This window comes from Lethenteron reissneri, chromosome 6, assembly GCF_015708825.2.
Source record: "Lethenteron reissneri isolate LAM-NWPU_2019-01 chromosome 6, ASM1570882v1, whole genome shotgun sequence".
Taxonomy (NCBI): Eukaryota; Metazoa; Chordata; class Hyperoartia; order Petromyzontiformes; family Petromyzontidae; genus Lethenteron; species Lethenteron reissneri.
In genome coordinates this window covers 2229249-2250848 of record NC_083784.1, presented here as the reverse complement: position 1 = coordinate 2250848, position 21600 = coordinate 2229249, and the positions used below count along the sequence as shown (strand labels likewise).

The following is a 21600-nucleotide window of genomic DNA, read 5'->3' as shown; positions in this document are numbered from 1 at the left end:
CTCTGCTTCCCAGTTGATAAATGACTACCTTGTTGTGTAAGAAATAAAACTTTCCGCGAAACGACAATTTGCGATCTCCAACACAAAATAACATGCCCCTATTTTGGTGGCTTATGGTAGAGATATTTTACCTTGGCAGCATATATGCGTTGGATGCTCAGATGAAATGGTGTTGAAGACGCGTAATGAAATCGATATTTCTTCAATGTTGACAAAGTGCCTGCGGTGGTCGCTGGATTTGGTATTTATTTGTAAAACATGGGCCCCCGTTTATTTATATTTTTGCAAATGAACCTTGAGAGCACCCAAGGCAGTGGCGAGGTTAACAGATAATACACCGCAGTTGAACGTGTGAATAAATCATAATGCATTCTGTTGCAAAGATTTGCCTCCGTTAATACGGATTTTTTTCTCTCCTTTTTCCCAGAATAATACATTATCCCAAGAATAAAACATTAAAATTGAGATTCATTTTTGACTTGCTGCAGAAATGTGTGCACATAGCAACGCAGCTATGCTGCATGCAAAGCAGGTGCCAATTCACAGCCATTCCAAATATTATTATAAATAGTTATTGCAAGTGTTACATGAGTGCTACCATAAGTAGTAAACAAAGATGAACTATGTGAGCAGTTTCGATTTAAAGCTTTCGTGACTGCAGGGATTCATCTTCTTGGTTCTTTCGGTAAAGTCACGTAGAAGGGAAATAAGAAAATAATAATAATTTTATTATGTTGAATTTTTATTATTTTATTATTTCCCTTCTACGTGACTTTACCGAAAGAACCAAAAAGATATGTGAGCAGTAATAATTGTTCGTATGCCTTTTTCGGAGAGGAGGCATAACGGGGTTAGTACACTGCACGACAAACACAAACTAAACTATTTTTATTTGACCAGCTAAGGCCCACTAAGCTATATCGCTTTTTTTCAGAAGTGACCTGGTCACAAACCATAACTCAACCAAGTGGCTCATCACCACGTGAACATTTATAGCAGCAGCCGGCTACTCTGGACAACGAAACCGACCCACTTGTGTTCCGTACCCAACCACGGCTAATGTCAGTGGTTCGTGATATCTTAAGCAGCCCCCCCCCCCCACTTCAACAACACACGTTAGTTAACCAGCGCTGTGAAGTATGCTCAAAGAACCTCCGTGATTTGACAAGCGCAGGAAGACCTTCATTGTGGGTCTCTGGGTTGACAAAGGGTTGCAAATTATTATTGTACATTTTCTGCTGTCGTAAATCACACGTAAGTAAAACATAAGTGTCAGGCCAATCAAGAGTCGGGTATTAAATCAAACAGGTGTAATTTATCATATTGTCATTCCAATTTCTGTTTTGGAAGACCTGAAGCGGAACATTAACGCTTTGACGGACGGCCGTTAATTTAGAAGCGGCCCTTTCTAAGTCGGTGTCCTCATTTCTCTTCCGATCACAACCACCAACCGTCTGCAGAAGCCTATAGAACCAGGTCATCAGTGCATCCGGACATTGCACGAGCAGGACAAGGCACGGTGATTTTTTGGCATCGACCAAGCGAGGGATTGGGAGATTGAGAAGCGGCGAACGGGGAAGAGGGGGGGGGTGTCGTGAAAGCCGTGACAAGCTTTTTTTTCCGCGCCAAATATTGCTTTTGGCGGACGCGTGCGCTGTTATCTCGCGGAAGAAGAATTACACCATGTGGCCAAAGTCCTGTGTGGCACGTGTGGCGGATATCGGGGGGCGGGGGGACGGTGAGTCGTTCCTCCATGGAAAGGCTGCTCGTTTTCTTGGCTGGCAACACGAGAAGGGGGGGATGCTTTGCATGCTTGGCGAGCGTTGCGTTCGAGGAGATAGATTGCGCTCGCGTTAATGGCCGAGACCAAGTGTCGCACCTCCGCACTGAGCAAAACCTTGCCCCGGGAAGCCACGGCTCAGGCGGATATCGTGGACTTTGTTTCAGAATTGATATCGCTTGCTGACAGTTGCCGTTATTTCATTAAACCAATTTTTTTTTCTATGTATGGGTGTATTTGTTTGTGTATGTACGTAATCCTGTTATAGGTAGTAGTGCATGCAATCAGCAAGCATTGTTATTTTCCTGATTTGAAATGTAAAGATGTGTTTTTGATTTATCGCTTTGTCTTTTGAAGGATCCTAATGTAATGTGTGATAACACTGTGTAACAAAAAAAATATTTTTTCTGGGTAGTAACTGTTATTTTATAATTGCTTATACCTCAAAAGTACAGAAAATGGCTATTATTCCCCACAAACTTTGCTTTTGTGACCAAGTCAGTGATATTTTGAAATGTACCTATTGTCAATGAGAAAACGTGTGCATTTGTGTCATTCCTTCACGTAAAGTCCTGGCCACAAAAGCAGTTTGTGGGAAAAAATTGCCATTTTCTATACTTTTCAGGCATAAGCAATTAGAAAAAAACACTTACTGCCCAGGAACAAAAATCGTGTTACATAGTGTAATGTTGCCATGTGCACGCGTGCATTTATATCCCATGGTTACGGTGCAGTGGTTTTATAATTGCGCTACGAACCCAGTGAAATGAATGAGATTAGCAGCTACAGTTTAGTTTCAACATAAACTTAGTTTAGTTTTGAATAGATTCCTGGCCATGGCCAACATCAGTGGTGGGTGTTGTCTGAACCAGTCCTGGTCCCTCCCTAGGTTGACTCAACCTTAAATGAGTACCTGGTGCAGCGTGTACACATAAGCAGTTATGGAGAGACAAAGGCGGCCGGGCGCGTTGTGTGTGGGCCACATCATCCCACTGTGCAACATGCCCCCCTCATAGCCACCACTTGTAGTACCGAACCCCAGCAGACTGTGAAAGGACTTCGCGATGATGTTTTTGTCTTTTTTGTGCATTTCGGAAATACAGGCCTGACCTCTTTAACTGGAAGACCGTTGCCAACCAGATGACGGTCACAGAGAGGCTCGACAACGCCTTCAATGTGGCCCAGGACCATCTGAACATCGCTCGCCTTCTGGATCCGGAAGGCAAGAAGGGCATCTTTCAAATTTTTTTTTGTTCATCGTCGTCGTAATCATTGAGCACAGGCCCAAAGGCCAATCGAAGAAGAAGAGTTAACAAATGACTTTGCACGGAAGCCTCTTCTGCGCCTCCTTAGGCAGATTAGTAATACGCAGCCATTCCATGACACACCTGCAGCTCGCAGTCTGCAGTCATCACTGCACCCCAATGACACCCATTTCCCCGTGGTCCAAAAACGTTGGCTCTTTAGCATGCACAGACAGCGACACCGATGATTAGTGCAAGAGCTGCCGCTTCTATGGTAACCGGTGAATTTCTATTGCACAGGCTCGCGGTCTGTGTTATTGTTAATGTCCTCTCTCTCGAACCCTTCTCATGGGGAGAAAGTATAATAATAATTGGGGAAAGAAATATATAAGGCGTCTGCCGGTGCCTTGTTATCTCTTGTTTGAATATTTAAGGAGAGCAGTGCCCCATTAATGGTTAATTTGACTATGGTTTGCAGACTCACTAATAGTGCTAATCTGCGGTTTTGAACACATGTATGGAAGTTGGAAAAACAATCTATTGCATAAGGCTATGCATGCTTCTCTAACACCTGCTGTTCACTGTGCGCTAGGGAGACGGAACAGTTTTTTGCGTCTGTCTGGTTTTTTTACAATTGCAATATTTGCTGTAATATAACAAAAGGTCACGTTTAAGTATGGTAATGAATTTAAAGTAACTATTATCATGTTCCTGTCATACATATTGGCATCTGCAGTGGCATGTACAAAGTGTGGATACTCTCAACTCTTCTAGCGTGGAAGAGTAGGCCAAATACCCTATTGAGTCACTCTCTAGAGCTACCTCTAGTGGAGGCTGTTCCGCCAGCAGTGGTCTGAGAGAGAATTGTCAGGGCTGCACCTGTACCCTTTACCTCTTCATAGTTCGTGAGCTCGCCGTTCCCGTGACATATACCACGTGAAACACACACACAGTAAGCTAGCGGTACCTTATATACTCAAATATAATCCACACATCAACACAACCTTTTGAAAATGGCATGACGTTTCCTTGTGGGAAACCCTTCCCTATATCATTAACGCCTACTCCGTTGAGTCATCTTTGGAATAAAAAAATGTTGGAACAAAAACAGAATTGGTCCTAAAATACACGTTGTCATAATAGATCACCTACCTTGCAAAGGCATTTCCTTATTTTCCAATTTAGTTGTTATTCACAGTGGCTTATTTTACGAGCACTTGCAAATTCATGTTGGTAATGCACAATATTCGTCTTGTTTGTAAAATGTTGCTTGACCCATCGCAGTAACAAGAAAAATACGGTAATCAGAAAAATTGTGGTCATTGCACTGTACGCGTGGATTTGCATCAGAGTGTTCTGAGCACGCGGAGACCCAATGCTGGGCCCACCTCAAATATTCCCAGCGGTGCTGTCTCTGTCACGAAGAGACCTGCACGCACGCACACACATGGGCACGTACACACACACATATGGTGTACACTGTTTATTTTGTACAATGGATTGATTCGGGAGGAATTGGAAATTTCTTTTTATATTAAAAAGGTACAGTTATTAAATCAGAGACATCTTGTGAAGCCACTGACTTCTGATGTGGGATTCCTGGATCAATAATCTTTAGAGTCACATTTATTACTGGCCTATCTTGTGATGCATGACGTTATACTTTTTCCGTGTTAGTCCGCTGCAAAAAAATAATAATTGGTTCATGATTGTTATAAATGCAGCTTTCAAAGATCTAATGCGCTAGCAATCCATGCAGTTGACAAACATAAATTTGACATCGGGGGGTGGAGGGGGAGGGGGGAAATTCAATTCGATCGTAACATCTTTTTTTCGCGCTTCCAATCTTTTTTTCGCGCTTCCAATCTTTTTTTTATTTCTTGTGTTAGGTAATTCATGTTTATCATTAAAACATTTTAAAAACATAGGAAATTAAACTTATGGTTCTTTGGAAACATTTCAGATCAAGAACTGTTCCTTGAAAATAAAAGAAGCTGAGATTTCACAGTCGAAAGCTTTTCATTTGTTCATTTACCGGTTATCGTCTAAACACCGAGGCTTGCGGGCGAAGAACAGAAAATGTGAGCACATTACGCGAGTTAAGTTAGATTAAAAAAAACATTTATAAAATGCCAGCCTCAGACCAGCTGGTCCAAGCTTATACATTTTCATGGATATTTAACCGTATAATTTCATGCAATAAACCGGTGTCCTGCAGAATATTTTTTTAAAAGAAAAATTGCAGCAGCCACGGGACATTGTGATTAAGTTTGGCTGTGTGGCTTCCCTCCTCCCGTGCGCAGACGTCGAGACGGCCCACCCGGACAAGAAGTCAATTCTCATGTACGTGACGTCGCTCTTCCAAGTGCTCCCCAAGCAGGTGTCAATGGAGGCCATCCGAGAGGTTGAGACTCTTCCACGGGCAGTGGCGCCGGCTGGGGCGGAGGCAGAGCAGAGGTACACCCACCAGGTGAGCAGAGCTGGGGGCACGCACGCACACTCACGCTTGCGGCGCTGTCGGGCGACATGCCGTTGGTGAGCGCCCTATTAACAACGCCATGTACAACAGTAACGACGACAACAACAACGACAACTAGTCATCATGTTGTTACGATGTGACGTTGATGCCGGTGCGATGCCTGTGCCAGACTAGGTGCGCTTTGAGGCCACGTGAAATGGCCAAGATCTCGGCACGCACACACACGCGCGCACAAGACAACAACAACCGCTGTTTGCCACTAATTGACGGTGACATCACCGCAGAGCTTCTGCTAGGTTAGGTGTAATTTTGTGACGTGTTGAATGATCGTTGGAAGGTCATGGGTCAACTGACTGAGATTACTGGCAGAGTGGGGATTTTGTACACACACACACACATACACACATTAACGCTGACACACATTCATAGCCTGAGAGACTTTTGGGATCGCATTTGAAGCATGAGAGAGTTGTGTGGCTGGTCACCTGTCCAGCCATCTCTGTCTTTCTATTGTCATACAAAGCTCAGGCCATGTTCAGACACTACCTACGACTGATGTGCATGGCCAGCAATTGAACCTTCAGTCACTGGGATTGTATATACACACATATGACACACACACACACACACAGACACAAGTCAGATACCTCCCATCTAGCCATATAGTCTCTTGAGGAAAGTCATCTGTGTGAGCACCTTTTGAGGCCAACGTGGTGCACGAGGGGGTGGTGTAGTAAACACCTTGCCCAGCCACCTTTGTCTCTCCAGTGCTGACATTTACTTGCTATACTAAGAAATAATTAACAACCGAGTCGACCTTGCGGAGGCCCAAGACAAGTTTGGATGCCACGTGTCACTCGTGTTAGCCTTGGCTGGGAATGGAACATCTTGCCGGCTCTGCCACAAGACGAATATCCCCCTCGTAGCGCTAACAGGCATTTTGGTGCAAGCGCTATTATAGAGCGTCCATGAAGGCCGGCAGGGCACACGACCGCCTTCGTCTCCCCAGTGACGATGATTACACATGGCGCCAGGCACTCATTTGAGGCCGAATCGGCCTAGGGAAGGCCCAGAACCGTTTGAGATAATTGGCCTAGCGGATGTGCATGCTCAAAGACTCACACGAGCTAATTAGTTCGCGTGCCATGCACGTGTGCGTTCACGTGAAGGTTTCCCACCCATTAATACGTACGCACGCGGCACATTCACCCGTGGACCTTGGGACCTTGAAACGCGTGCGGTGTGTATGTTGGCAGCGTTGCGTGGGCTCCCGTAGTGTTTGATCAGCAGTGCCCTCCTCCTTTCGATGTCACACAAAGCGAGCGTGCATGCCCAGCACACACGTAGAGGCATTGGCGTACTCATTAGGGCCGCAGACCATCAGTAGATTGTGACTCGCACAGATATAACAAAAAACGCTTTCACACAAAAGACATGCAATATGAAACTAAGTCTTGGAGAGTGTCCAGGTGATTTGCTTGACTACTAAGTTTACAATAATTGGGAAGACGTCCACTGTGGCTACTGTTATTCCAAAAAGGCTTTGAGCGACTAATTTACTGCTTTCGTTCCCATTTTAACTTTCCTCATTGTACTTTGAAGTTACTTGTTTATGTGATTGCTACCGTTGTCCCAGTAATACGTCGAGATTGCGACAAGAATGGATTTTGTGTTAATCCCACGGTTGTGTGCCATCCGACTTTCAGTGGCTGAAGGTGAATGTGTAGAGGTCCCCCCCTCCCTCCATAATGTAATTCCATCCTCGCTCTTCGTAAGCCCACGGACGGGAGCGGATTTGAGCTAACGAGAGCAGCTTGAAAGCTGCATTTATTAAAAATAATAATTTGAAGTGCTTTAGCCACCCAATCGTGCGCTTTGCCTTAAGCACTTCCTTATCCCTTTCTAATTAATTTAGCTTCAACTTTCACTTTTTTTTCCCGGCTTTAATTCTAAATGCTTGCCTAATGTACCTCCAGCAGTGTAATTTTCAGGCGCTCATTTTTCTGGTGAACACTTGCTTTATTTATTTATTATGCTTTGCTTTAATGTCCCCTTGTTTTCTCCCTGCAACATTCCCATTCATTTCACCCTCCCCACGCATTTCTTCCGTGTGCCTTTTTTTCCCACGCTTTGCTTAATGCTGTTCCCCTGCGCCCTCCACCTTCCCACCCCCCTTGCCATATCCCCCCCCCCCCTCTACCCACCCCCCATTTCCCCGCTCTCCTTTCCCCCATGTTTCCTGCTTCAATCTCCCTCTCCTCCCACCTCTCCAGATCACGGTTAGCCTCTCCCAGAGCAATGTCACGGCTTCCCCAAAACCTCGCTACAAAACCTTCCTCTACGCGCAGCAGGCCTACGTGCTGTCCCCCGAGAGACAGAGGCGGGGCCTCCCGTCGCAGGTGTGTCCCCCTCACTCGCTCCGCTTAGACCGATAGGCGAGAGGCAGAGGTGCAGCCCTGCAATCGCTCGCCCACGCCGTTGCTGCTGGAAGGGCCTCCGGCCAGACAGAGTGTCTAGGGAGCCTCCACTCTGTGATATTTGGCTTACTCTTAAACATTGGCCAGACGTCTTGGAAGAGGGTGGGAGTACCTACAATTAACCCCACCACAAACACCTCCGATTCGCACGGTTGGCTACTAACGGTGCGAAACAGGTCCAACATACATACATACATGCTGACGAACCTGCTGATCGATATACACATTGAACTGTTGGGGACGCAGAGGTAGGTGGGGAGAGGTGTTCTGAACCTTGCCCATTATTTCGACTGCCACGCCGGGAGATAAATTCGAATCGGCAAACTCTGGCTTGCAAGCGCAGAGCGCTACCCATTACACCACTGTTGTAGCATCCAAGACGACCGATACCCCAGCTTGCGCACAGGCACACGGAATTCTTGTTGACTTCGCACACCTCCACTCGGCGGCTAACGCGCACCCTTCCCCTGCGCTCGTGGCTAATGAAGCCACTGTCGTTCATGGCGAAACAATTGGGCCTTATCAACGGTAAAAGAACGGTCCACATGAGCAGCCGGGTGACGCAGGGGTGGCTCAGTGGTAACACACGTGCCTCGTAACGAGAAGGGTGTCTGATTGATTCCAGACTTGGTGGGGGGCCTTTCCTAGTGTAGTTTGTACGTTCTCCCCCAATTTTCCATGGGTCTCCAGGTTTTTACAATTACCTCCCATAGCTAACCCCCCCCTATGTAACCATGTCAATGGTATTGGCCACACATCCCAATTATAAAATATTACTAGCGAATTAGTCAATTGAGATTTTGAACGCGCGGCAAAATCGCCCCCCTTCTGAGACAACCTTCTGACTCCACGAGGCTTCCCTTGGGTAAACAAGTGTAATTATAGCGTCAAATAATTACAAATTACAAGTATTACTCTCTCTATATATAAGCTTTACAGCCACACGTCGTCCGCGGAAGACAACGGGTTATCAGCTTTTTTTCTTTCTCGTGAATTTAAATCGTTTCAACGTTTCCTGCAGCATACTCAAAAGGCCGACCGCGGAACGACGGAGCCTAGTGACGCAGTTGCGTCGCGTGGGTAATTGAACGTGGTCCTGTCCCGGCTGACAATCTGATTGACGAGGACCGGTGCCCTGATTTGCGCGCACGCACTTGTTCCCGAACCTGCTGGAAACCATCTGACGTCGTTTAAGCTTCACAGCACACCCGCGACAACCTGCGCAGTTGTATTACTCTGTACGAGTAATTTACTTGTGGCTTAATATTACAATGCAGTTCATAACATACATCCAAGTAATGCATTTTTTTATTGTGACAATTGTCCTTTTTTAGTGTGGTATATTAATAATGTCTTGTGATATAACATTAATGTTACGAATAACCACAAGACTAACTGCCTTTCCATAGCTTGAAGGAGATGCCTTGCTGAATAGAGTCCAGACCTTGTACACGCTGAGATGACTAAAATCCTTATTTGCGTTTCGTGATCCAGTTTGTTTAAGCTGCCCCCAATATTGAATGGTGATTCGTGAAGTGGTCCAATGCATGTGCTTAACAAAACAAAGTGTTGTATTTGAATGTCCCACATTTCTTATGTGTCTCACGCTTGGTTTCCCCAGGTCACCCATCGTGGTATTGTGCCTGTCACCTAACACAGTGATTGGTTTTTTTGGGTCGGCTCCCACAACACTAATTGGCAACTTCAAAACGAGCCGCTAATGTACACATTTTTGTCCCATAGATTCATTTGCAATTATCCTCAAATCCACAAGTGCACCGAGTGCATCCAGAGTGGACGATGTGTTGTGCATGCACATAAACGGAAATCAATTTTGACAAGATGGCTTTGGCAGAACATTTCATCTCTAATCTTATTATTTAAAAAAAAAAAGATTGAGGCGGAAGAGTCGAGGATGAAATAACTTTGGGGTGACTTCTTTTCAACATTTTCCAGAGCAATCTACAGTCAAGTTACAAACTTTTTTAATGGCTGTAATACACTGGCCTTTAAATAGCAGAACGCAATTTAATGTCACATAGCATCACGTCACCACCATTACCACCAAATCACCACTGTCTCATATTCTCATACGACGATTACGTTGGAGGCTGGATTCGGTCTTCATTTTTTTGCGGAGCACAAATATATCCAGATGTAATTTTTGCTCCCAAAGTGTTTAAAATTTTAAACGACAAACGGTCACCTCCAATTAATTTTTTAACCCCACCCACCCCCCCCCAAAAAATACAAAAACCAAAGGAGGATAATTTGTCATGCACAAGGCGTGCCTTCTCTAAAAATAAACTCGTTTGAAATGTCCTTCGGTTGCAGCTGTGGGGTGAACGCATTTTCCACTGCTCTCCGTTATAATTGTGCAGAGGGCAAAATGGGTAACCTGTGTTTGATGGTCTCCGAGTCATATTACTCTACACATGCATACTGAGGCAAGCACCATTGCAACCCCCCCCCCCCACCTCATTTTTTTCCATATATATAGGCTCTCATAGGCATTCAATATTTAAAAGAATCGGCCAAAAGCTATTTCACACATGCATTTGCTATGCACACTCGATGGCTTAACTATCCGCGCAAAATATTACATGTGAATAGCATTTATATTACTGCATCACGGACGGTGAGAGGATGGCGGTGGCTTTGGGAGGCATTCATCCAACAATGGATTGGTCATGGCAGCTAATGGATGCTATAGTATGTGCGGTGTCCATATAGGTGTCATCTGCTATTGAGAAATTCTAATTACATAGCAGTCCCAGAGAGGTAAAAACCCTAAATAAAGAATCCCCAGTATAGCCTTGAACAGACTGTTGGTGCAAATGCTGTTAGCGAGCACCACATGAAAGGGCAGGGCATGGCACGCGAGGGGGTGGGTGGCCAAACACAATGTCAGGAGGTACTCATTTGAGGCTAGGTCAACCGAGGGGAGGCCCAGGACCGGTACAAAAGTTTGCCACTGTGATTGCGCAGAGCCTTCCGTCGGGTACGGCGAATCGGGGCGACTGACCCGGGCCCCGTGCTTTGGGGGGGGGGGGGGGCACCCGCTTCGACGTCATAGTGTCAGGAGTAATACTTCCGGTTTAGTTTGAAGGTGTCGTGGGGCCAACACGGTGTGATTTACCCAGAGCCCCCCACCGACCACTATGGGCGGCCCTGGTTATTGATCGTGAGTGGGAATCGAACTCGTGCCGCTGGGCTCGTAAGCACAGTTGCGCTAACCACTGCACTGCCCGCTGGCTCCCCCGATATCCACAGACACATGGTCTTGTAAAAATGGTGGTTGTACGAGTCTCGACGCTCTCCACCTCCACCATGGCACTGTTGACGCACCATGGCACACGGAGGTTGAGAGAGTGGCAGGTCTTCGCCAGCAGCTCCCGGCTGATTCTTTTTTCGTGGTTTTTACGCGCTGCTGGAGATGGTTCGAGCTCATTCTTATTTTTGTTTTTCCGCACGCTTAATCTTCCGCGTAACCCCCAACATCTGACCATGCTGTTATAACCACCCTTTTCTATATGTATTATATTATTTAATAACACAATACACCTTTGACCGATCGCCATTACGTTTGGAGATTATGTTAACGCTTAAATATAAAACACGTGAGAATATTTGCTTGTCACATCGTCCGATTTTTTTCTGCCAATAATTGTAATGTGGGGGAAACGTTAACGTGTGTCTGGCCAGCTGACTCTAGTGGTAGAGCAAATGGCTCGCAATCAGAGTTGACTCAGCCCATCATGCCTCCTCAGTTGATAAAAAATTAACCCGTAAAAACAAAGTTTTTCACTATAAATCCTTTATATGCGTGGCGGCTAGAGTCCTCTCGTCCTCTGGATTGAGATGGCTGCCACCTATGGGTCAGATGATTGCCTGCCACCATTAAGCAATTGGTAATTAAATATAATTATTTTTTCCTAAAAAGTGTAAAATTTTGGGAAAAAAATTTTCACGAAAATAAATTGTCACGCACAACGAGTCTGTGTGCAAAATGTCAGCTCGATTGGATCACGGGAAGTGGGTTAAAAAACGACCGAAAGATTTGCACGGTCGTAAGTGCGCAAGCAAGCAAGCAAGTGAACTTAATATAAAGGATTTAAAAACAAGTACCACTCTGTGGGGAATTTGACAGAGGTTGGCCTATGGATAGACCTGCCCCCGCCATGAGAACATGGAATGTCCTACAACTAGCTCAGGGCTGCAAACAGGGTGATAAGTACCACCTGACCGGTCATTTAAAGCAGGACATTGCTTTTGACTTTTTAACATTTTCTTTTATTTCCGTGTTTTTGTTGAGAACCTGCGCTTCGCTTGCGCCTTGCTCAAACATCCAGAGAACATTTCATGGAAAATTTTGTCAATTCAGAACTTGGAAAATGAACCCTCCGCATTATAGGTTCGTTAGTAATAAAAAAAAGTTGACATGATCAGAGATAGTTATATCGCATGCCTGCTTTCAGACATGAACATATATTTATTGAATTGCAAAGGAGCCACTCAAACTGTTTTTAATATTGAAGACAACACGTATGTGGAGGCATTTCATTACGTGGCATGCATTATTTTTTTTATTTCTTCCCAGGCTGATTTTAGCTTACAGGAGCCACTCCAATACCCGTCGATGTCTGGGGTATTGTGAGTACAATAAGGCCTATGGTATATGCTGAGCATGGTGGAATGTTTATCACACCGGACTTTGCAATCCAGTGGTCACCGGTATGAGCTTTCAGCAAGGCAGTTGAAACAAATGGCAAGTTTATCAAATCCCCCCCCCCACCTCTCCCCATCATCTGGCAGTTTATAAATGGTTAGTCGATTGGCAGGTCGCTTGTCAAAGTCAGAATATCTGTTTATGCTGCAGGAGGAATCCGATGAACTATAAAACTCTTTTTTTTCACAGATGTCCAGAAGTGCCTGGGGTAAAAGAGCACTACCATTTGGGTTGCTTCCCACCTCTTCAAAAGAATGATTGGCTGAGGGTGGAAGAGTAGGAAAAACTACCGCATATCAGGGGCTTTCTAGAGCTCCCTCTAGTGGAGCCTGTTCCATCAGCAGTGGCTTGAGTAGGAAATTGCAGGGCTGCACCTTGAGCTTACACATCTCTGTTTGGAGCTTTTTGCCCTGACTAATGCTGTCCTCTAAATGGAATGCGTGGTATATATATGTATGTTAAAGCACTGCGGGCTTATGAAGTTTGAACGCACAATTGCTTAAATTGTCGCGCAGAGAAAAAAAGTTCCTGCATTTGTGTGCATCACCATCAAGCTAAATTGCTCCAAGAAAATGTGCGGCTTTGTGTTTAATATTTGAGCGTTATCCATTACGGCTGAGATAGTTAGGGCTGCTGTGTTGTGTATGTTTGTGTTGGGGGAGAACATATACGTACGCTCATAGCGTTATATAATATTAGCACGTTGTCGGTGAAATGCCACGCTCATTAAAATTATGGATTTTAGTTTCCTTTTTACAGACCAGCACTATTGTACTTCAGCATAATGTACCAATTTCACAGGCGGGCACAACTTGCTCGTGAGAATCGTGATTTGCAGCGTTAATACGCTACTTCACGTCGCAAATGTTGCCAGCGTTTCGTTCTGGTCGTGGTTGTGAGGTCATCTCCAGCAGACATCGCCACATGATGGGGTTACAACCCCACTGCTGTGTCGCAGGAGGCCTTGGGCTGGATCGCAGAACAAAACGCGGTAAAACATAAACATGTTACGTTCAAATCGGTCGTTTAAATTATGATCATCCGTAGCTAGCTCTGGTCTGATAAAAGAAAACAGACAAAAACACAAGATCGCTTACGAGGCTTACACGAATCGGAAATAAATTACAAAGATGCAGTCGCCCACTCGTGCTTAAAAGTCTGGACCAGAGCGCTACCATGTGCTCCAACCTGTATATATGAGAAAAAGGTAATCGTTAATTACAGAGTAGACCATAATCAATTAACAGAGAAAGAGAGAATTGTGCAGTATAGCTGGTAAGACAGGTAGACATTGCTGCACTGTAACACCTTCACAATCTGAGCTGTACTCTGTAACACCATCACCCTGTAAACTGCGCTCTTAACCTGTAAGATCACCCAGTTTCTTGGCAAGGGTTTCTACTTTGTGCCTCCTGCGTGTCTTCGCCTTCAGCGCCTGTCACTGTTTTTCACTCACGGTCTCATTGGGCATGGGTCCCAGAAAATTACCTGGCTACCCAAGCGGGTTCGCGAATTCTGAAAGTTTGGGAACTCTGAAATTTTTAGGATAAAAATATAAACCCAATGCTTTTGTGCCGAGAACAAACCGACCTTAGGGCAGTGGGACGCTGCTCTTGTATAGCGGAGTTCAAATCTGCCACTGCTTGGTACGAGCTGATTTTTAAAAATATTTTTCAACAGAGTATTTAAGTATTTTAATGAAGGTACATAATGAACGACATAAATGCATACCCGTTATGACTTCATTTATTACCAAAGCAAGATATGAAATTTGTATTACAAAGTTGTGTAATATATATAGCGTACTATACAAGCTGTAAGTTCCAAGCTGTGAAATTGCTTGGGAAGATTTAGAGAGTATAACAGCTTCAATTCATATGTGAACAGCACAACAGACCAGTTTCTCGTTTAGAAAATGGAATTCGCGATGGTAAAGTGTTTATTACATACCTTTCCTGCTGATTATTCGGCAGGAGGTATGACATTTTTAGACTTTATATTTCTTTGCATAAATTTAAAAAGTATTCCGCTATTAAAATACAAACAATGCTTATTGCAATGTTTATAGCCAAAGTTGCATAGCAATATTCAGATTATTAAACCAGTTTGTTTAAGTCAGGGCAGATCCAAAATATACTTCACTTGAAATGTGTAATATTTGTGGTTGGAAGTGTAAAAATAATTGCAAAAAATAAAATACCAACATATGTTGAGATTGGTATATAGATATTTAACATTTCATCTCAAATTATTAGTTAAATCTGTCCGTGGTTGCGCTTGGTTGAGAGCGTAATCAATGACCGGGTGGGATACTCCGCCAAATAAAGATAACTTAGGCTTAATTAAATGACACTAATACATAGGTCAATATCCACGTTCGTAAAAAGCAAACCTCTTTACATCGAGTCTTCAACAGAATGTTGCTGTAATATGGCTGGTGCATTGATTTATAGTGATTATGGTTCAGCGGATGGCCACTCATGCAAAACATTACAATTCTACTTTAAAATAGACAGCATTGCCATTTATTGTTCAGGGCCTTTATGCGAGGAAATATTGCAAAAGATGGTCAGGAGCATTGTGACCAATCGCCCAAAATATATTTGCATGTTTAAGAAAAATACCCACACATATATTGGCCCGTAGTTGTTTTTTGCTACACAAGCTTTACTATCTGGCTTCGCCCGAGACTTGTTTTCTTGTCTTGGATTAGTACACTGCCTACGCGGAGGGTGGGGGGGATGCGTGACGTCAGCAGGCACACTGCTGCCGCATGCGGGTGACATCACAAATGTGACGTCACCGCTCACTTGCCGTGCAATATATAATATCCATTATTGCGCCCCCCCCCCCCCCCCCCAAAAATACAAAAGTCTATTTTTTTACTTTTTGCATTGTGTACAGTCTGGAAGCTACCCACATGCCAAATTTCAAGTTTGTTGCGTGTTGGGAAGTATGATAAACAATTTGAACAGACACACATATTCACAAATTTCCTTTTTATTATGCTACATAATGCATACATTTTACATGAGCATGCGATATTTACAACGTGCATTGCTGTAAGCGTGATTTTCTTTCATAAAGCACTCTTCACGCAAAGGATTCCAGCTCAAAAATAAGTTAACTCAAACAAATCAGATTTTTGGTCTCACATATAAGCTTTTATTGTGCCACTGTTTCTAAATTGGGCGTGGAATTGTATCCTAGATGCAACACACGTATAGCTGCTTGCTTTTAGATTACTTCTAGAAGCTGCCAAAACATTCAACATTGGTTCGTCTCAAGGATGTGATGCAGAGCATAAAATGTAGGTGTCAGCAGTTCCTGTAAATTTTAAAAACCCAAGACTACTCCCTTCATAGTCCTGACCTTCGTTGTTCTTGGGCCTGTGACAGAGGTCGCAACCGGGTACCCGATACCCGTACCCTACCGATACCTGGCTACCCGTACCTGGCAGGGTACGGGTACGGGTAGCCGTTTGCGACCCTGGTGCGGCCGAGTACGGGTACGGGTAGGCCGTGAGTCACTGGTGAGTAGCCGTTTGTCACTCATTTCGGGTAGGGTACGGGTACGGGTAGGGAACGGCTACCCGTACCCGGCCGGGTACGGGTACCCATTTGCGACCCTGGTGCGGCCGGGTACGGGTACGGGTAAGGAATCAAAACCCGTTTGCGATCTCTGGCCTGTGAGTATCAGGGTCTCATAAGTGGTTAGCAACGGACATGAGGATTTTCTAATGTATTTATTGGTATATTTTTATGATTATTCAGAAGAAAAGAAACATTCTGATGGTTTATTTTGTTATAAATCAGGGCAGGAATAACATGTACTTTGCTTGCAGGCACTGTGTAATGGGTTGCAGGAGGCTAATACCGCGTAATCATTTGGTATTAACTTACCAGCATCGCAGGAGGAAATCTCAGTCGACGTGCTGTTGCAGGCTCATTGTTTATTTATTAGACTGCGCATATGGGAAACTTTGAAAACAACGTTGGTAGTATGTGGATGTAAAAGTTCGAAAAACACGGTGGTACAATGTCTAACTATTAAAAAGGAGAATGCTGAAAGGGGTGATAAACTGCAACATGCGGGATTTTTTGCCAGGATGTGCATTGGTTGGGCGGCATGGTTCCATTTGGATTTTCTTATGAAACTAAACTGTTGTTATTTTACCAGGTAAGGCCCACTGAGCTATGGAACTCATTTTTCAGAAGCGACCAGGCCACAAATGACAGCTCAACGGAGTCGCTTATCACGTGGAAATTTACAGCAGCCAAACACTATACGCACATTGTTAATTTTAAATGTGGGAGGAAAAAACCGAAGGACCCGGAGAAAAATCCACGCGACCACGGGGAGAACATGCAAACTCCAAAATTACAGGGGCCTGGCTCGCGATTGAACCCACGAACTCCTGCATACCAGGCGAGGCAGTTAACATCTCGCCACTGCGGCGCCCCTTCCATAGTAGATGCTGCCATCGTGGTGTGGTGGTCTGCACACTCGACTTGCGACGCAGAGTTAGCCGCTTCGATCTCCCAGCATGGTAGTCGCGCCACAATGGCTGCCAGAATAATGACTCGCCCCCGCTTGTGTCCAGCTGTATAAATAAAAACACCACAGTCAGTCGGTCGGCACCTTCCTGTGTGGTGGGGTAACGTGTCAGTAGTGCTCCCCACCTCTTCTGAGATTATTGGCCAGCATTGAAGAGCAGGCCAAATACCCTCTCAAGGGGTGTTCTCAATCTTTCTCTAGTGGAGGCCCTTCAGCCAACAGTGGCATAAGTAGCCAATAGCAGCGCTGCACCTTTACCAGTGGAGTGTGTTGTTTGCTGAGCATCTCCTTGTAGCGGCTTGTGCAGTTTGTAGATATGTTTAATGGTTTGGGGATGAGAACACAAATGAAAATGAATTGTGCCTTACCAGTGGCCTCCGGTGGCAAAGGACTAATTGCTTATCCTTAATTCTTTCTCCGCATTACTGCCTAATTGGTTTTTATTGCTGTACAGACCCCAGTTTGGTGCTCAGAATGTATTTTCATTTATTTTATTTTCGGGATTTTTAATATGATATTTATAATTGGCCCAAATGTGACTCATTCCCCATTATGAACAGATTTCCTTCTGCCAAACAAAACAAAATACTTCATACTTGCTGCGCACACAGATGACCCTGAGATAAGTGCACGGGACTGACTGCAAACTATCTCTGGGTTACAGAAGACAAGATGAAATCTCGCTGCATATTTTGGTATTGATATTGCTCCATTAACCGTTCCAGTGAATTGGTTGCATGCATGTCAAGCTTCCTGAACCTTCCAGTTGAATGCCCTCCCTTTAGTCCTCTACCCATTAAGCTCAAGCTGCCTCCATGCTATCCGATCTCAAGCTTTCTTCTTCACTTCACTGCACGTTTCTCCTCCCTGCTTTCAAGTCTTCAAGCAGAATATTTTGTATTCTTCTGCCTCTTTGTCTCTTTCCCAATATCCTTCCTTCCAGAAACATTCTTCAGAATGCTTTTACTTTAGAGAATGTGCCTCCCCCCACTGCAAACATCACAAATTTGCCTTTTTCTGTATTATTTCAATAGCATTTATCTCCATAAACCTGCTCTAGAAATTCCTCATAATTCTTTCTATCCATCCAATTTATTATTTACACATCTAACACTTCCAGACCTTCCAATTTATTTTGTTGCACTAAATGGCTTAAAAGTGGTCACATACATCATTATCATATTATCAGTGTCATAATCATGATCAGCCCTGGTCTATCCGATGCTTGGTTGAAGGCCCTAAGGCATGCCCATGCCATCCGACACGGGTTTACGATGCCACAGTTAATCTGACGTCAGCAAATGAGCTGATGCCATCACCAATGGATGCGTGGGTACTTACGTGGCGAATTAAGTTCAACATATACCGTACGTGCGTACATGCATCACGCGCATCTCTGCGATGGTCTTCCCCTTGGAGTGTTCTCTCCTTTGACTGCCAGTTCGTCACCAGCCTCAACCATCGGTCGTCATTCCTTCTGGAGGTGTGTCTTGGCCATGCCCGCTTACTTTGATTCACAGGCAATGTGACATCCCTGATTGGTTCCTTAATCCGTGTCTTTCGCTGCGTCCCAGTGTGACTTCCGGCACGCTTCTTTCTACGATCCTTTTTGTGTGTTTTTAATGTTTTCGTTTAATTGCCATCGCCGCTGTCCACATGTTTGATCGGCATGTCATAGAAGGCGATGTGGAACAGTTGCAAGACGTTCTCCTTAGGCACATTGACACGTTGATCTTCATGGTCAAATTCAGTTTTCCAAAAGCATGGCAAACCTGTTCCCCTCGTTATCTCTTTACCTTGCTCTCGGTCTGCCTTCAAGAATTGCCCAAGGTTTACATAAAACACGACAGACCAGGGGCTATATTGTAATATTCAGATGATTATATTCTGCATGGAGCGTGACGGTCTTACAGACTCGTAATGACCTCTAATAATTTATTTCCATTAGTTGTTCTCTTTGGAGACTTATCTTTCATAAATTAGTTTTTAAAGGTCACGTGAAATTACCACAATTTAGTATTTTTATGTATTCAAGTCCCCACGGTCATATTGATGCAGATGATTGTGATTCTGATGAACTGTTATGAGTTTAAATACAGCATATATTTTCTCAGATTTTTCGGGGAAAATTTCAATCCATTCGCTGCTATTTAAGAATAGTTTTGTTAATCCGGCTATGATCCAGCTTTCAACAAATAATGTGACTGAGGCACATTGGCAAATGGTCTTCTGTTTTTATTGTTCGAGAATTGATTAGGTGTCACCCTTGGGATGTTTTGCCACTGAATCTGAGGCCGACACAATGTGAGGGCTTCATCTAAAATGTGATGACATGTGCTTAAAATGTAAGAAACAGAATTAGGTTGAGAATCATACAATATTAAAACAAAATATAATTACGCCATGTTTTTGGGTAATTTCAGCTTATGATTCCGTACTGTAAAATAATGTGTTTGCCTCTGGCTCTTAATAATGAGCAGCGATTGATCTATGACTAGTTTCGAGCATTTGCATTCTTTAATATGAGGCACATTTTCGAGTACTGTACATCGTTCGATTTTCATACTCTGCTATATTTGAAACTCATTTTCTTTGAACGAGCAAATATATTATGGTCGAAACTAATTGCTGGACGAGACAGAGCGCCTGACCCCGCCCACTTGCTCGATGTTGTTTTCAGGATTTACCATATATGATGGCGAAATAAAAGTTTTAACTAAGTACATTTCAACGTCTTCATTTGATCCGCACATTCACGGTGAGCAGACTGCACAGTTCGGACGGTGAAATTAGGCGTTCGTATTTCTAGGGTTGCCTTACTTTCTGCCAGTTTCCCTTTGTCTGGCCCAGCCCTGCTCACATTTTTTTTGTATTTTCGGCTTGGCAGAAGCGGTACGTGGTGCGTCGGATTCCTTACCTGGTCGTCATCACGGCCGAATAATAAAAAACACAAAGAGAGAAAAAAATTTTGCTCGGCGCGTGCGACGTGGGACCACAAATGTATCGCCGTGTTAAAGCGCAACGAGCCATGGCCAAACTTGAGTCCACGTGGACGGGATCTCTGACAAGTATGAATGCCCCATTTGTAACCAACGCAGTCCACGGGTGCTGTGGGATCTGACATTACGCAGTGCTAGGGAGGTGACAAAGTTACAGGCTTTAGTTCTGCACGGGTGGGGAATCCTGATATGTCCTGCCTCTTGTGACCGGTGTGTGCAGCAGGTGCGTAGCGGTGCATTAATTCAGCCGTTGTTAGTCGATTCATGCACTCACGATAACATGCATCGAATTGTGTGTGAGAATTGATTATCTTACAATTGACGATAATTACATATATATGTAAAGGATACACTGGTGTTACATTAAGGCTAATGAGAACATAGTTGGATCATCAAGACAGAAGGAACGAGAAGTGAATGATTCAATTGAGGTGGTAAAATTGGTAAGAGAAACATAGTCGATCATTGAGTTGAATTGTAACCTCGTATTGCGACAGTTCATTGAATCGCTGGGCATGGGTAGGGGAGTAGTGGTAGGTTGGAAACTCATGCAGATTTCATAGTGTTCGTTATTAGTGTCTTACCAACCTAGATCCCATGTGTCCAAACGTTATGCTCTGCCCAATTCCCAAGTTCCTAAAGGTCAATTATTTAATGGGGCACCATGGTTGCGAGATGTTAACTACCTCGCCCGGTATACAGGACGTCGTGGGTTCAATCTCGACCGAATTCTTTATATTTGGAGTTTCCATGTTTCCCTGTGGACACGTAGATTTTTATCCGGGTCCTCTGGTTTTTCCCTCCGCATTTAGAAAAATGCGTTTAGATTATTAAGCCACTTCATTGCCCCATTATTTGTGGCCAAGTCGCTTCTGAAAATAACTATATAGCTCAGTGGATCTTACCTGGTAAAATAAAAATAGCTTAGTTTAGTTTGGTAAGATAAAAATAATTGTTTAGTTTAAAAATATCCATTTAAAATGTTGTTTTACCCTGTAATTTCACATGATACGGATTCATTTTAGAATATTTAAGAACTCTGGCAGATAAAATGTTTCACCCTTGTTAGACAAAGATGGTGAAAATCAAAGGAACAAGGACAGGTCAAGCTTGCTGTATTTAATTGGAAAGCTTGGTTTTCATATGTTCAATGGTAATGTTGGCCTGATTACAATATTTTCTAAAAGGCAGTCAAAGCATATTGAGGTCAAGGCACTTAAGTGATAACGTCATCCAGTTGGGGTAATTTTTAAAAAAGTGTTCATAATGCTTCTGCACAAGTATACCAGTGGCATTGTTGATGTATAATGGATGGAGGATATGTGTGAATCTGCT

At 44.0% G+C, this 21600-nt stretch overlaps 1 protein-coding gene across 1 annotated transcript in view; it reads left to right on the top strand.

Moving 5' to 3' along the window:
• Nucleotides 1-21600, top strand: part of LOC133353592 (dystrophin-like) — a 639339-nt gene that overhangs the window by 189972 nt on the left and 427767 nt on the right. Inside the window, 3 exon segments of the mRNA XM_061569957.1 lie at nt 2884-3002; nt 5328-5494; nt 7777-7902. Of these exon segments, the coding sequence (XP_061425941.1) occupies nt 2884-3002; nt 5328-5494; nt 7777-7902 (412 nt within the window).